The sequence below is a fragment of the Pseudophryne corroboree genome, chromosome 4, assembly GCF_028390025.1.
Source record: "Pseudophryne corroboree isolate aPseCor3 chromosome 4, aPseCor3.hap2, whole genome shotgun sequence".
Taxonomy (NCBI): Eukaryota; Metazoa; Chordata; class Amphibia; order Anura; family Myobatrachidae; genus Pseudophryne; species Pseudophryne corroboree.
The window spans coordinates 337,650,072-337,667,555 of record NC_086447.1 but is presented as its reverse complement, the minus strand read 5'-3'; the positions used below and the strand labels follow the sequence as shown (position 1 = coordinate 337,667,555).

The 17,484-nt window shown below is 44.1% G+C and overlaps 1 protein-coding gene and 1 pseudogene across 3 annotated transcripts in view; one reads left to right on the top strand and one right to left on the bottom strand.

The window, feature by feature from the left end:
* The window catches only part of LOC134909504 (probable cation-transporting ATPase 13A4), a 293,601-nt gene that overhangs the window by 167,967 nt on the left and 108,150 nt on the right, over positions 1-17,484 (bottom strand). For all 3 annotated transcript variants that reach the window (XM_063916441.1, XM_063916439.1, XM_063916440.1), the window contains one exon: positions 16,186-16,272. In XM_063916441.1, the coding sequence (XP_063772511.1) occupies positions 16,186-16,272 (87 nt within the window). The remainder of the gene's footprint in view (positions 1-16,185; positions 16,273-17,484) is intronic.
* LOC134913836 (5S ribosomal RNA) lies at positions 16,745-16,863 on the top strand (annotated as a pseudogene).

Here is a 17,484-nt window from a genome sequence, read left to right as displayed (position 1 = left end):
CTCAATTTTGAGCTTCATGGCAAAGGCTGTGAATACTTATGTACATGTGATTTCTTAGTTTTTTATTTTTAATAAATTTAAAAAAATCACAAAACACTTTTTTCACATTGTCATTATGGGGTATTGTGTGTAAAATTTAGAGGGAACATAACAAAATGTGGAAACAGTGAAGCGCTGCGAAAACTTTCCAGATGCACATAAGTACAAGCAAATCAGTTAACCGATGTCCAAAATTGCCATGTCAAGGGACAATCCCACATATGATGGACAAAAGTGGCATTGGACGCAGCACATTAGGGCAGCTATCAGTGTCAGACGATGCCATCACAAACCTGCGGTGGGGAGAAAGATTCCCATTGTGGTAAATATTATAGAACATTTCCTTATACATATGCGAGTAAAACACCAGTTGAGAATAACACAATGACAGGAACAATTTGCCCACTGAAAATCGACCATGAATCAACATATACTGGTGATGTGGCAAGATATTTGAGAAAACGGCTTGAAGCTGATTGGCCATTATTGGCTGTGTTATTTTATAATGACTGGCGACATATTGACTGTCAACATTTTGACACTGTCGATATTTTGACTGTCTACATACTGATTGTTGATATACTGTCCATTTCAACATTACAGTTATCTAAATACTGTAACTATTGTGTTTATGGCTCATTTATGTACAATTCACTTACAACCCAGTGAAAAAGAAAGTACACACTGTTTAAAATTTGTGTAAAACTAGATTATAGTTAAATATGTTCTAACATGTAAAAAAAAGAAAACATTTAAAGAAGCTACACTGTCATTTTTATAACTATGGATAGAAAATTAGCGCTCATGCAGTATAAGCTGCTTTTACTCTGTATTGCATAAGTTAGACAATGAAAGAAAGGGCCTGATTGGTTGCTATGCTTTAGTGAATATTTGGTTTGTAAATATATATATCTTAAATAATTTCCTATCACTCACCTATGTTAATCATAAATAGAACACTTAGGGGATCATGGGTGTATACCAGAACAGCTCTAGTACATACCTCCCAACATGACCCTCTCCAGGAGGGACAGAATGCTCTGCTCCTGGACTTTTCTCATAATTTGTGATTGCCGGCACCTGTTTTGAACAGGTTAATGGATAAAAAAGGTGTTTCAGCGTAAAGCAAGGCTCTCTGTCACCTGGATCTGGGACGGGTGTCTTCACATGCACGGAGGAGCAAACAGAAGTGACGCAGCTAGACTGCATACCTCCCAACATGACCCTCTCCAGGAGGGACAGAATGCTCTGCTGCTGGATTTTTCTCTTAATTTATGATTGCCATCACCTGTGCTGAAACACCTTTCTTATCCATTAACCTGTTCAACACAGGTGCAGATAATCATTCATTGAGAAAAAAATCCAGAAGCAGAGCATTGTGTCCCTCCTGGAGAGGGTCATGTTGGGAGGTATGCTAGTATATTATTTTATTCAAGCAATGAGTGAAATATTAAACTGCCCATATTGTTTGTACATTACCATAATTCTATGAAAGTCTGTCCCACATCTATAATAATTGTTTTTCTTTAACAACAAGACTGCAGCATAGCCAACCAACTGAACTTACACTTGTGGGTTCAACATTACAAAACACTGATCATGTACAGAATATTGGCATTGTCCTGGATGGTGACTTGACACTTAAACATCAGTTATATCAGCCACAATCAAATCCTCAATTTTTTACCTGAGGAACATATCCAGAATCGGGATCATGACAGCCGGCATCCCACCTGCCGGGGAATTGTATGTATTCCTGCATCAGTGCTAATGCCAGTGCATACATTGCCTGATTATATATATATTATATATATATATATATATATATATATATATATATATATATATATATATATATATATAGGGATGGATTAGGAATTGTGGGGCCCCCAAGACAAGCTTAGGTACACAGTCAGATACTAATTAAGCAGAACCAGTTTATTGCTGTCTCACGTCTGTGTCCCATCCAGACCATGCATACACAAGTCAGGCAGGCTGCACAGTTCTGTCCGGGATTGTGAACGCATCATGCAAATGAACTGTATAATTGTCTCTGTACCACTTGCCTAATAGTGTGCCCTTGGAAACAGGTATCATTCCACAAGTGCTGCTTAGTATAGTCATTCATCATATTAAATAATATGTTGAATATTCATTTGGGGAAGCTGCATAACAAAGTTTTCAGAGATTCTCCAGAATATTTTCCATTGTACTCCTGTGTGCATCACTAGGTAATGTACATTATAATGAGAATAGTAATTCCATGTATACATAGATAGACTTTTCTTAAATCCTATGTGTACATTTTAATTAATGTGTGCTGCTAGAACGAAACATAGGGGGTCATTCCGAGTTGTTCGCTCGGTATTTTTTTTCGCATCGCAGCGATTTTCCGCTTAGTGCGCATGCGCAATGTCCGCAGTGCGACTGCGCCAAGTAAATTTGCTATGCAGTTAGGAATTTTACTCACGGCTTTTTCATCATTCTGGTGATCGTAGTGTGATTGACAGGAAGTGGGTGTTACTGGGCGGAAACTGGCCGTTTTATGGGTGTGTGCGGAAAAACGCTACCGTTTCTGGGAAAAATGCGGGAGTGGCTGGAGAAACGGAGGAGTGTCTGGGCGAACGCTGGGTGTGTTTGTGACGTCAAACCAGGAACGACAAGCACTGAACTGATCGCAGATGCCGAGTAAGTCTGGAGCTACTCAGAAACTGCTAAGAGAGGTGTAATCGCAATATTGCGAATACGTCGTTCGCAATTTTAAGAAGCTAAGATTCACTCCCAGTAGGCGGCGGTTTAGCGTGAGCAAATCTGCTAAAAGCAGCTTGCGAGCAAACAACTCGGAATGAGGGCCATAGTTCTAAGATTTCTTTGCTTTGACATATGTAGAAGTGATACTGTAAATATCAAGCTACAGTAGCTGTTCTACTCTCTAGAATAAATACATTAGATTGGCAGTGCTACTCTCTCTTACTATTCTATAACAGGGTAACGCCACAGAGCTTATGTGAGTTGCTGGCCAGTTGCTAACATTATAGAAATGTATTAGGGGGACCATTCTGACCTGATCACACGCTACAGTTTATTGCAGCGGTGCGATCGGGTCAGAACTGTGCATGCGCCAGCGCCGCAGTGTGCCGGCGCATGCCAGACGTCCGATTGCCGTCGGAGCGCTACGATTGCCTCTGCCTGATTGACAGGCAGAGGCGGTCGAGGGACGTGGGAGGGGCGCTGTTTCGTGGGCGCGGTCCGGGCCAACACCGTTCGGGGGTGGGCCGCAGCGGCTGCGTGACGTCACACACAGCCGCTGCGACCAAGAGCAGCGACGAGCAACTCCCGGCCAGCCGCAGGAGCTGCACTGGCCGGGAGTTACTCTTCTAGTCCAAAAGCATCGCCACTGTGTGATGCTTTTGTACTTGTGCGGGGGAAAAAGCCGGACATACATGCGGGGGTGGGCTAGCTCTGTGCTGGGCGTCCCCCCGCATGTCTGTGTCCCTGATCATAGCTGTGCTAAATTTAGCACAGCTATGATTAACTCGGAATGACCCCCTATATACTGTAGACTGCAGATTTTTATATTGATACTATACACAGGAGAAAGCTAGTGGTAAAACATGAAGCATAACCAATATGCTTGCATTTTAACGTTTTTGTGCTGCATCAGATTAACTAATGACTAGAGATGAGCAGATTCGGTTCCCTGAGAACCGAAACCTACCGGACTTCACTGCCTGATCCGGAATCCGAGTCAGGCTCGGGTTTTCCCACCTGACTCGGCAACCAGAACGAGGCAAAAAGTCATCATCCCGCTGTCGGATTCTCGCAGGGTTTGGATTCCATATAAGGAGCCGTGCGTCACCGCCATTTTCACTCCGGCGTTGGAGAGTGTAGAGAGAGGACGTGTCTCTGTCCTCAGTGTCCTGCATCAGTACAGTGGTAGTGCCTTGTGCTGCATTAGTCCAGCCACAGTGGTTGTGTCCTCTGATGTCATATGTCCAGTGCTGCTGTATAAGTCCAGTCCATTGCAGTGGTGCTGTGTTGTCCTGCATCAGTACAGTGGTAGTGTCTTGTGCTGCATCAGTCCAGTCACAGTGGTGGTGTCCTCTGCTGCCATATGTCCAGTGCTGCTGTATAAGTCCAGTCCATTGCAGTGGTTCTGTGTTATCCTGCATCAGTCCAGTGGTGGTGTCCCTGTGCTGCTGTATATGTCCAGTGGTACTGCCATATATGTCCAGTGATACCGCCGTATACGTCAAGTGAAACTGCCGTATATGTCCAGCGGTACTGCTGTATAAATCCAGTGATACTGACGTATATGTCCAGTGGCACTGCCCTATACAGTAATTCCAGTGATATTGGCATATAAATCCAGTCCAGTGATACTGCCGTATAAGTCCAGTCATATTGCCATATATGTCCAGTAGCACTGCCGTATAATTCCAGTGGTACTGTCGTATAATTCCAGTGATACTGCTGTATAATTCCAGTGGTACTGGCGTATAATTCCAGTCGTGCTGGCGTATAAATGCAGTCCAGTGACACTGCCGTATATGTCCAGGTGTACTGCAATATAATTCCAGTGACACTACCATATATGTCCAGTGGTCATGCCATATAAATCCAGTGGTACTGGTAGATAAATCCAGTCCAGTGATACTGCCGTATATGTCAAGTGGTACTGCCGTATAAATCCAGTGATACTACCGTATAATTACAGTGGTACCGGCGTATAATTCCAGTGATACTGCTGTATAATTCCAGTGATACTGCCGTATAATTCCAGTGATACTGGCATATAAATCCACTGATACTGCTGTTTAAATCCAGTACAGTGATACTGCCATAAAAATCCAGTCCAGTGGTCCTGCCGTATAAATCCAGTGATACTGCCGTATAAGTCCAGTGGTACTGCCATATAATTCCAGTGATACTGCTGTATATATATACCCTGTTGCAAAGCGGATTACTGAGGCCATAACAACTATGCTGGTGTTAGAAGTACATCCGTTATCTGCCATTAGTGCAGTGGGAATGCAGTGCCACTCCTAGATGGGCCAGGTGTTTGTGCCACACACTTGTGTCACTTAGCTTAGTCATACATCTACCTCATTGCACCTCTTTTACTTCTTTGCATGATTTGCTGTTTGGGGACTATTTTTTTAAGAGCCATCCTGTCTGCCACTGCATTGCCATTCCTAGATGGGCCAGGTGTTTGTGCCGCACACTTGTGTCGCTTATCTTAGTCATACAGCAACCTCATTGCACCTCTTTTACTTCTTTGCATGATGTGTTGTTTGGGGACTAGTTTTTTAAAGTGCCATCATGTCTGACACTTCCGTACAAGTCCAGGGGTACTGCCGTATAAGTCCAATCCAGTGGTGCTGTATTGTTCTGCATCAGTCCAGTGGTGGTGTCCTGTGATGTATATTATTTACTCCAAATAGAAGGTTATATACTGTACATTACTTATATTATTATCCAAATAATTTTGGTTTGCCCTGTGTGGTGTAGGGGTACACTCTCCTGTGCTACCAATATTGTGCGTGTATTACATCTAGGGAAATTCCAACATGTCTCATGTTGTTTGTGCCACACACTTGTCGCTTAGCTTAGTCATACAGCTACCTCACTGCACCTCTTTTACTTCTTTGCATGATGTGCTGTTTGGGGACTATTTTTTTTAAGTGCCATCCTGTCTGCCACTGCAGTGCCACTCCTAGATGGGCCAGGTGCTTATGTCACACACTTGTGTCGCTTAGCTTAGTCATACAGCTACTTCATTGCACCTCTTTTTCTTCTTTGCATCATGTGCTGTTTGGGGCCTAGTTTTTGAATAGTGCCATCATGTCTGCCACTGCAGTGCCACTCGTAGATGGGCCAGGTATTTGTGCCACACACTTGTGTCGCTTAGCTTAGTCATTCAGCCACCTCGGTGCAACCGTTTGGCCTAAAAACAATATTGTGAGGTTTGAGGTGTTCAGAATAGACTGGAAATGAGTGGAAATTAATGTCATTGAGGTTAATAATACCATAGGATCACAATTACCCACAAATTCTGTGATTTTAGCTGTTTTTATGTTTTTTTCAAAAATTATCCAGATCCAAAACCAAAACACGAAAGGGTGGTTTTGACAAAACCAAACCAGATCCAAAACACGAGCATGGAACCAGAACCAAAACCAAAACACAATACACGAAAAGTGCCCGCCGCACATTTCTACTAATGACTGTGCACTAACCTTGGCTGCAGAGTTTCTTAATCCAATATTTTGTACACGTATTAAGTATTAAACCTGAAAAAGGTATAATTTACCTTTTTTTAAAACCAGTAAATGCTTTAACAAGTTATCAGAACTAGAGATGAATAGGTCCAGTTCTCTGAGAACCGGACCTACCCGAACTTCACGATCCGAGCCGGGATCTGAGTTCTGCATGGGTTTTCCCTCCTGAATCCCAAAATTAGGCAAAACGTCATCCACTATCTGTCAGATTCTCATGTGTTTTGGATTCTATATTAGGCCCATGAGAATCGGCACCATTTTACTCCTGGTGTGAAGCTTGTATAGTGCAGAAGTATCCTTGCTTGTCTGTCCAGTTGTGCTGTGTTGTCCATATAGGGGTGTAGCAGTGTTGTCCATCAAGGGGATGTGGCTGCTTAGGGGTGAGCTCTTTGTGCTGTATCCATCCAGGGGTGCTGTGTTGTCCATCCAGCGGTGCTACAGTGTTGTCCATCCAGGGGTGCTGCAGTGTTGTCCATCCAGGGGCTGCTAAGGGGTACTCTCTCCATGCTGTGTCCATCCAGGGGTGCTGTGTTGTCCATCCAAGGGTGCTCTGTCAAACTAAGGGTGTGACCCAAATGTAAAAAAAATATATATATATTTATTTTTGTGCTATACTCCAGTGTACTATACTTTATTTTTCTGTGACACTGCCGGTCAGACTGCAGAGTATCATACACGTATTGTGTGAAACTGTAGGTGGTCCGTCCCACAGGGGTGCTGTGTTATCCATTCAGGGGTGCTCTGCCAAACTAGGGGTGTGTCCCCAGTGTAAGAAAAATGTAAGACAAATATACAGTATAATTGGAAAAAATAAATATATATGTGTGCTATACTATTATTATTCTAGTGTCAAACTATCTGTACCCTTTGTAAAGCCATAGTAAGTAGAGGTACTGTAGGAGACTTAACCATCAAGGACTGACTCCTCTCTTATCCGGGCATACTGAGAAAGATCCTTGAGTGCTATGCCATCTGCTGCTTCTGCTGCAGAGAGTGATCTTCCTCCCTGAAGGCGACCAGGAAGACTACTTGTAGTCATTTAACAAAACAATTGACTATTAACCAATCCTTTGTTGAACAAGGTGGAACAAGTATAACAGCAGTCACCCAGTTGCACAGCGGATTACTGATGCCACAACAGCTATGCTGGCGTTAGATGTGGTATCTGCCATTAATGCAGTGGGTTAGAGACAGCTAATTCAGGTCCTGTGTCCCCACTACCAAATCCCATCTAGATTCCATTTCACTAGAAAAGCAATTCCTAGTATGTACAAGGACTTTTAAAAAAACTTAGTGTCCACAGATATGTGGACAAGCGGAAAAGGGCAAACTAAAGATTACATGACTGTGACAGCCCACTGGGTAGGTGTATTGTCTTCAGCAGCACCAACAGCAGTAGAAGCAGCAACATCTTACACATGCCAGCTCATGCAGATGCAGGCTACTCTATGTATCACTAGTTTCATCAAGAGTCCCTGCTTGGACACTCCTCGTGATTTGTGATTTTGGACAATGCCACAAATATTGTCCCTCATTCCGAGTTGATCGCTCGCTAGCTGCTTTTAGCAGCAGTGCAAACGCTAAGCCGCCGCCCTCTGGGAGTGCATCTTAGCTTAGCAGAAGTGCAACCAGAAGGTTAGCAGAATAGTGTTGAAATTTTTTCAAGCAGTTTCAGAGTAGCTGCAAACCTACTCCTTCCTTGCGATCACTTCAGACTGTTTGGTTCCTGGTTTGACGTCACAAACACGCCCTGCGTTTGACTAGCCACTCCCCCATTTCCCCAGGCATGCCTGCATTTTTACCTGACATGCCTGCGTTTTTTAGCACACTCCCGGAAAACGGACAGTTACCACCCAGAAACACCCACTTCCTGTCAATCATTCAACGAACAACAGTGCGACTGAAGAGCGTCGCTAGACCTTGTGTAAAACTGCATAGTTTTGTGTGAAAGTACGTCGCGCGTGTGCATTGCGCGCCATACGCATGTGCAGAAGTGCCGATTTTTAGCCTGATCGCTGCGCTGCGAACAATGGCAGCTAGCGATCAACTCGGAATGACCCCCATTGTGAGAGCAGTACAGTTGGGTTAATTCCAATATGTCCCCTGTTTTGCTCACACAATTAATTTAGTGGTATAAATTTTGTTTAAAAATGACAGGAGCATGCAGGAGATGCTCTATGTGGCCCCAAAAAATGTTAGGACATTTTTTACATTCAGCAAGTGCATGTCGAAGATTGCAGTACCTGCAAATACTGCTGAAGCAAAAGGTAGTAAGTAGGTGGAATTCTACCCTTTATATCCTTTATATGCTCCAACAGATGGAGGAGCAGCAAAAGGCCATCCAAGGCTACACAACAACATAGAGAAAGGAGGGAGGATGTACCTTACTCAAGCACAGTGGAAACTACTGTCCATGTGGAAGGTTCTCAAACCCTTTGAAGTTACCACATGTGAAGTTAGTACAGACACTGCCAGCTTGAATCAGGTAATTCCTCTTATTACACTCACAGAAAAGCAGCAGGAAAAACTGAAGGAGGAACTGAAATTAAGCAATTCTGCTAAGCCCTTCATTCGCTTTGCCTTCTATATTTTGGCAACCATACTTGATCCTATATTTAAATCATATGCTTTGTCTTTTTTTCCAACAGACACAAAGCTAAAGAGATGCAAAGAGCCATTGGTGAGAAAATTGTCAGCTCAAGTAGAACATGACATGGCAGCATCTACTACTTCAGTTTATCCAGCAATTTCGACTATCAGGAAAAAAATAAATTTTCCTAAGAGAACACTGGTGGCAATGCAGTTCAGTCAGCAAAAACCTATGCAAATCAGCGTAGGACACTTTCCCAAAATGTGGAAAAGATGTTCATTAAAATTAAAGATGTGCGGCTGGCACTTTTCGTGTTTTGTGTTTTGCTTTTGGTCCTAATTCCACTTTCATGTTTTGGTTTTGGCTTGGTTTTGCCAAAACCACCCTTTCATGTTTTGGTTTTGGTTTTGTATCTGGATGATTTAAATAAAAAAAAAACATAAAAACTGCTAAAATCACAGAATTTGGGGGTAATTTTTCTCCAACAGCATTAATAACCTCAATAGCATTAATGTCCACTCATTTCTAGTCTATTCTGAACACCTCCCACCTCACAATATTGTTTTTAGGCCTAAAAATTGCACCGAGGTGGCTGGATGGCCAAGCTAAGCGACACAAGTGTGCGGCACAAACACCTGGCCCATCTAGAAGTGGCACTGCAGTTACAGACAGGATGGCACTTAAAAAAACTAGTCCCAAAATAGCATATGATGCAAAGAAGAAAAAGAGGTGCAATTAGGTAGCTGGATGGCCAAGCTAAGCGACACAAATCAGCGGCACAAACACCTGGCCCATCTAAGAGTGGCACTGCAGTGGCAGACAGGATGGCAGATTTAAAAATAGGCCCCAAACAGCACATGATGCAAAGAAGAAAAAGAGGTTCAAGATGGAATAGTCCTTGGGCCCTCCCATCCACCCTTATGTTGTATAAACAGGACATGCACACTTTAACAAACCAATCATTTCAACGACAGGGTCTGCCACACGACTGTGGCTGAAATGACTGGTTTGTTTGGGCCCCCACCAAACAAGAAGCAATCAATCTCTCCTTGCACAAACTGGCTCTACAGAGGCAAGATGTCCACCTCATCCTCCAATTCCTCACCCCTTTAACTGTGTACATCCTCCCCTCCTCACAGAGTATTCATTCGCCCCCACTGGAATCCACCATCACAGGTTCCTGTGTACTTTCTGGAGGCAATTGCTGGTAAAGGTATTCCCGGAGGAATTTATAATTCATTTTGATGAACGTCATCTTCTCCACATTTAGTGGAAGTAACATTCTACGCCGATCGCTGACAAGGTTACCGGCTGCACTAAACACCCTTTCGGGGTACACACTGGAGGGGGGGGGGGGGGCAATTTAGGTAAAATAAAGCCAGTTTGTGCAAAGGCATCCAAATTGCTTTTTTTCCTGCCAGTATACATACGGACTGTCTGACATGCCTACTTGGATGCTGTCACTCATATAATCCTCCACCATTCTTTCAATGGTGACAGAATCATATGCAGTGACAGTAGACATGTCAGTAATCATTGGCAGGTCCTTGAGTCCGGACCAGATGTCAGCTTTTGCTCCTGAGTGCCCTGCATCACCGCCATCGGGTGGGCTAGGAAATCTTATCCTTTTCCTTGCAGCCCAAGTGGCGGGAGAAATTGAAGGACGAGCTGTTGATGGGTCACGTTCCGCTTGAGTTGACAATTTACTAACCAGTAGGTCTTTGCACCTCTGCACACTTGTGTCTACTGGAAGGAGAGATACAACTTAGGTTTTAATCCTAGGATCGAGCACAGTGGCCAAAATGTAGTGCTCTGATTTCAACAGATTGACCACCCTTGAATCCTGGCAAAGCGAATGAAGGGCTCCATCCACAAGTCCCACATACTTTGCGGAATCACTCCATCTTAGCTCCTCCTTCAATTTCTCCAGCTGCTTCTGCAAAAGCCTGATGAGGGGAATGACCTGACTCAAGCTGGCAGTGTCTGAACTGACTTCACGTGTGGCAAGTTTGAAGGGTTGGAGAACCTTGCACAAGATGGAAATCATTCTCCACTTTGCTTGAGTCAGGTGCATAAACCCTCCTTTGCCTATATCGTAGGTGGGTGTATAGGCTTGAATGGCCTTTTGCTGCTCCTCCATCCTCTGAAGCATATAGAGTGTTGAATTCCACCTCTTTACCACCTCTTGCTACAGTTGATGGTGGGGTAGGTACAGGAGTGTTTGCTGGCGCTCCAGTCTTTGGCACGCAGTGGCAGAATGCCGAAAGTGGCCCGCAATTTTTCGGTCCACTGACAGCATCTCCTGCACAGCCCTGCCATTTTTCAAAAAATTCTGCACTACCAAATTAATTGTATTTGCAAAACATGGGACATGCTGGAATTTGCCCAGATGTAATGCGCACACAATATTGATGGCATTGTCCGCTATCACAAATCCCCAGGAGAGTCCAATTGGGGAAAGCCATTCTGCGATGATGTTCCTCAGTTTCCGTAAGAGGTTGTCAGCGGTGTGCCTCTTAAGGAAAGTGGTGATACAAAGTGTAGCCTGCCTAGGAACGATTTGGCGTTTGCAAGATACTGCTACAGGTGCTGCTGCTGTTGTTGCTGCGGGAGGCAATCCATCCACCCAGTGGGCTGTTACAGTCATATAGTCCTTAGTCTGCCCTGTTCCACTTGTCCGCATGTCCGTGGTTAAGTGGACACTGGATACAACCACATTTTGTAGGACACTGGTGATTCTTTTTCTGACGTCTGTGTACATTCTCGGTATCGCCTGCCTGGAGAAGTGGAACCTAGATAGGATTTGATACTGGGGACACAGTACCTCAAACAATTCTCTAAGTCCCACTGAACTAATGGTGGATACCGGACGAATGTCTAACACCAACATAGCTGTCAAGGCCTCAGACTCCCATCAGCAACAACAGCAGCGGCAGCAACAGCAGGCGTACCACTCATAGGTCCTACGGAGGACTCCCGGTTAGGAGAGGACTCCTCAGTCTTGACAGTGACATGGCCTGCAGGACTACTGACGTCCTGAGTGAGGAGGAAGTTAACGTTGAGGGAGTTGGTGGTGTGGCTTGCAGGAGCTTGGGTACAGGAGGAAGAAGAGATTTAGGTGTCAGTGGACTGCTTACGCTCTTACCCAAAGTTTCACAACTTGACACTGACTTCTGATGAATGTGCAGTGGGTGACATATAAGGGAGGATGTTCCTAGGTGGTTAACATCCTTACCCCTACTTATTACAGAATGATAGAGGCAACAGCTGGCTTGACACCTGTTGTCCGGATTTGTGGAGAAATAATTCCACACCGAAGAGGTGGCTTTTTTGGTAGTTTGCTCAGGCATCACAATGGGCTTCTTCGTCCCAATGACAACAGGTGTCTCCCCTGGTGCCTGACTTAAACAAACCACATCACCATCAGAATCCTCATCGTCAACTTTCTCCTCAGCACCAGCAACACCCATATCCTCATCCTGGTGTACTTCAACAGTTATATCTTCAATTTCAATATCTGGAACTGGACTGTGGGTGCTCCTTTCAGCACTTGCAGGGGGCGTGCAAATGGTGGAAGGAGCCACCTCTTTCCATCCAGTGTTGGGAAGGTCAGGCATCGCAATCGCCGACACACTTGGACTCTCCTTGGGGATTTGTGATACCATCTCAGAATGCAGAGTTCTTTTCTGTGCTCTTTCCAGCTTAACTCTTTTAATTTTTCTAGCGGGAGGATGAGGGCTTCCATCGTCATGTGAAGCTGAACCACTAGCAATGAACATAGGCAGGGCCTCAGCTGTTCCTTTCCACTCCGTGTCGTAAATGGCATATTGGCAAGTTTACGTTTCTCCTCAGACGATTTCAATTTTTTTGTTCTTTTTACTGAACTTTGACTTTTTGGATTTTACATTCCCTCTACTATCACATTGGGCATCGGCCTTGGCAGACGACGTTGATGGTATTTCATTGTCTATGTCATAGCTAGTGGCAGCAGCTTCAGCACTAGGAGGAAGTGGTTCTTCTTGATCTTTCCCTGTTTTATCCACAAAATTTTTGTTCTCCATTATTTTTTGGGAGTTATATGACAATATGCGGCACAGGAATGACTGGAATGACTGATGGACAGGACACTTCCACTGGTCTGATACAGCACAACAACACCAAACACCGTAAGGAACTTGTAGTTGTTTTTATTATTATTATTATTATTATTATTATATGTCAGCAGTGGACATATAGCAGCAGCGTATATTGTCACTTCAATGACTGATGGACAGGACACTATCACTGGTCTTATGCAGCACAACACAACAACACTTTAAGGGCCTTTTGGTTGTTGTTATAATTATTATACGGCAGCAGTGGACATATAGCAGCAGCGTATATCTTCACTGGAATGATTGATGAACAGGACACTACTACTGGTCTGATGCAGCACAACACAACAACACTGTAAGGGACTTGTGGTTGTTGTTATAATTATTATACGACAGCAGTGGACATATAACAGAAGCGTATAACGTCACTGGACTGACTGATGAACAGGACACTACCACTGGTCTGATGCAGCACAACAACACTGTAAGGGACTTGTGGTTGTTGTTATAATTATTATACAGCAACAGTGGACATATAGCAGCAGCGTATATCATCACTGGAATGACTGATAAACAGGACACTACCACTGATCTGATACAGCACAACACAACAACACTGTAAGGGACTTGTTGTTGTTGTTGTTATAATTATTATTATACGGCAGCAGTGGACATATAGCAGCAGAGTATATCGTCACTGGAATGACTGATGAACAGGACACTACCACTGATCTGATGCAGCACAACACAACAACACTGTAAGGGACTTGTGGTTGTTGTTATAATTATTATACGGCAGCAGTGGACATATAGCAGCAGCGTATGTCGTCACTGGAATGACTGATGGACAGGACACAACCACTGGTCTGATGCAGCACAACACAACAACACTGTAAGGGACTTGTGGTTGTTGTTATAATTATTATAAGGCAGCAGTGGACATAAAGCAGCAGTGTATATCATCACTGGACTGACTGATGAACAGGACACTACCACTGGTCTGATGCAGCACAACACAACAACACTGTAAGGGACTTGTGGTTGTTGTTGTTATAATTATTATACGGCAGCAGTGGATATATAGCAGCAGCGTATATCGTCACTGGAATGACTGATGAACAGGACACTACCACTGGTCTGATGCAGCACAACACAACAACACTGTAAGGGACTTGTGGTTGTTGTTATAATTATTATAAGGCAGCAGTGGACATAAAGCAGCAGGGTATACCACTGTGACTGCCTCGTCACTGGAATGACTGATGAGACAGGACAGTACCACTGGTCTGATGCTGCACAACACAACGCCAATTTATACAGCTACACTGGATATATGGCAACAGAGGACACCAACACTGTGACTGGCTGGACTGATGCAGCACAATACACTGACCACACTGGACTATACAGCACAACACAGCACCACTTTATACAGCTACACTGGATATATGGCAGCAGAGGACACCAACACTGTGACTGATGCAGCACAATACACTGACTACACTGGACTGGTCAGCACAACACAGCACCACTTTATACAGCTACACTGCATATATGGCAGCAGAGGACACCAACACTGTGACTAGCTGGACTGATGCAGCACAATACACTGACTACACTGGACTGGACAGCACAACACAGCACCACTTTATACAGCTACAATGGATATATGGCAGCAGAGGAATCCAACACTGTGACTACACTGGACTGGACTGAGCAGCACAACACAGCACCACTTTATACAGCTACAATGGATATATGGCAGCAGAGGAATCCAACACTGTGACTACACTGGACTGGACTGAGCAGCACAACACAGCACCACTTTATACAGCTACAATGGATATATGGCAGCAGAGGAATCCAACACTGTGACTACACTGGACTGGACTGAGCAGCACAACACAGCACAAGACTCGCCACCCCACTTTCCCGCCCCCACACAGACACTGAACACTGAGGACACGTCCTCTCAATACACTCTCCGAGACTGGAGTGAAAATGGCCGCGACTCGAGGCTCCTTATATGGAATCCAAATCCTGAGAGAATCCAACAGTGGGATGATGACATTTTGCTGCATTTGGGTTTCCGAGTCAGGCGGAAAACCCGAGCCGGGATTGGAACCGAACTCGGAAGGCAAAGTCTGGTAGGGTTCGGTTCTCTGAGAACCGAACCTGCTCATCTCTAATTAAAATGAATTACAAATTCCATGAGGAAGACATTAACCAGCAGTTATGTCCAGAAAATACAGAGGCGTCTGTAATGGTAGATTCCAGTGGGGATGAATTCATATTTTGTGAAGAAGAGGATGAACACAATGATGGGGGTGAGGAATCAGATGATGGTGACGGCATCTTGCCTATGTAGAGCCAGTTTGTGAATGTAGAGACCTTTGTCAGCTTGTTTTATGGCAGCCCAAACATATCAATCATTTCAGCCACAAGTGGCAGACCCCGTCGCTGAAGTGATTGGTTTGGTAAACTGTGCATGCCCTGTCTAATATATACAACATAAGGGTGGGTGGGAAGGCCCAAGGACAATTCCACCTCTTTTGTTTGCATTAAGCGCTGTTTGGAGCATTGCTCACTGTCTTCTTGTGTAGATGACAAACATGTTCATAGTTTATTAAACTGCCACCATGTCTTCCACTGCAGTGCCATTCTGTTTCCTAGATGTGCCATGTTGGAAGTTTAAGTGCCACATGTTTGTGCCGCCCATTGCTGTTGCTTAGCTTAGACATCCAGCTACCTTGGTGCAACCTTTTGGCCTAAATTGGATGAAACCAAAACCAAAATCCACAAGGACGGTGAAGGCAAAACCAAATACAAATCCAAAACACGACATAGATACAGATTCAAAACCAAAACCCAAGATTTAGGCTGGTGCACATCCCTCAATGTTGTCCACTAGAATTTCTGGCAATAGCCGCCCTGACTTCTAAATGAAGGTCAGGACATTATATTTCATAGTACTCTATGGGTTAAACAGAGTATCATGTAAGTTTACTTATTTATTCATTGTAAATCGCATGTGCTTGCCAGGCATTTAGTAACAAAAGCACAATAAAAAAAGTATGTTCCAAATTTCAAATCAAAATCTGCCGAAAAATGCATGCAGTGTGTGGAAAAAAATGAAGGCAATATATATTGTACATTATATAAAAACACACAATTCACTTGCCTTTTTAGCTCTTGGTCCAGGTTTTACCATTGTGCAACTAAGCATATGACCATCTTCATTAACTGTAGCCTCATAATCTTCAAGTTCCTGTTACAAGTGATCACAGCAAAAGACAAATTTACATCTTTATAGCTCTTCAACAGAGTGTAACATTTAGCCATTGATATGCCATTCATAGGGGGGAATTGAATTGCCGGCGATGATCTTCCCCTGGCAAGTCTGCACAACACCTGCCGCACTGTACCGTGGTGGGATCTTGCACAAAAGTGTTCAGTATCCCATAGGGTAGCAAGCACTTTTGAGCAAATCAGGGTGCCCATTGGTCAGACAAAGGGTGTGACCTGTCTAAAGCAGATTGACTTTAAACTACATTCTAATCTGGAAACCATTTCACTGACTCCAGCACTGCACTTCATTTCCCTGATTTCACTTTAGAATTTTTAATCTCCACTCATCCTATTTTTCCCACCTTACTATACCATCAATAACCTACTAGTCAAACCCTTTTGCTGGGTGAACTCTCATCAGTGATCCCGGAGGTGGCAAATCAATTAGTTTAACCTACTATCATACCAAACTGCGTACGCCCGATATCATCCAATCTTGGAAGCTAAGCAGTGGTGGGCTTGGCTAGTACTAGGATGGGAGATCTCCTGGGAATACCGAGTTTTGTAGGTTTTGAGAAACTAATATACTCTAACCCAAAAACTGACAGCAGATTCACCACTTTTCTTCCTTCGTACTGAGACCTAGCATCAGTGTCGGACTGGGGTGTGAAGGGCCTACCGGTGGAATGCAGTGGTAGTGGACCATGTTTAGGGGTGTGGCCAGTCTTAAGAATAACCATTAGAGAGTGCATGCTCTGGGCCCTTTGATAAATACAGTATATATAGAAAATACTGCCAGTGTATACATGATAATGTACCAGACTGGGTGTAGTATGGTATGCCGGCGGTCGGGCTCCCGGCGACCAGCATACCGGTGCCGGGAGCCTGACCGCCGGCATACTGACAGTGTGGCGAGCACAAACGAGCCCCTTGTGCTGTAATTTGGCACCCACCACCCAAAACCCCCCCATAAGAAAACAACCCCCACCAAAAAACAAAACCAAAAAAAAACCCTGTCAGACTAAAATAATAAGATTATCAAAAATTTTGAAAATAAGTAGATACTATTGGATAATATCTCCCTATGTGCCTCAAATGCCTTAAGCGCCACATGCCACCCCGCCAGTGTGTTCAACTACATGCTCCTCTGTGTGTCCCCGTACATTGCACTATAGCAGAACACTTGATCACT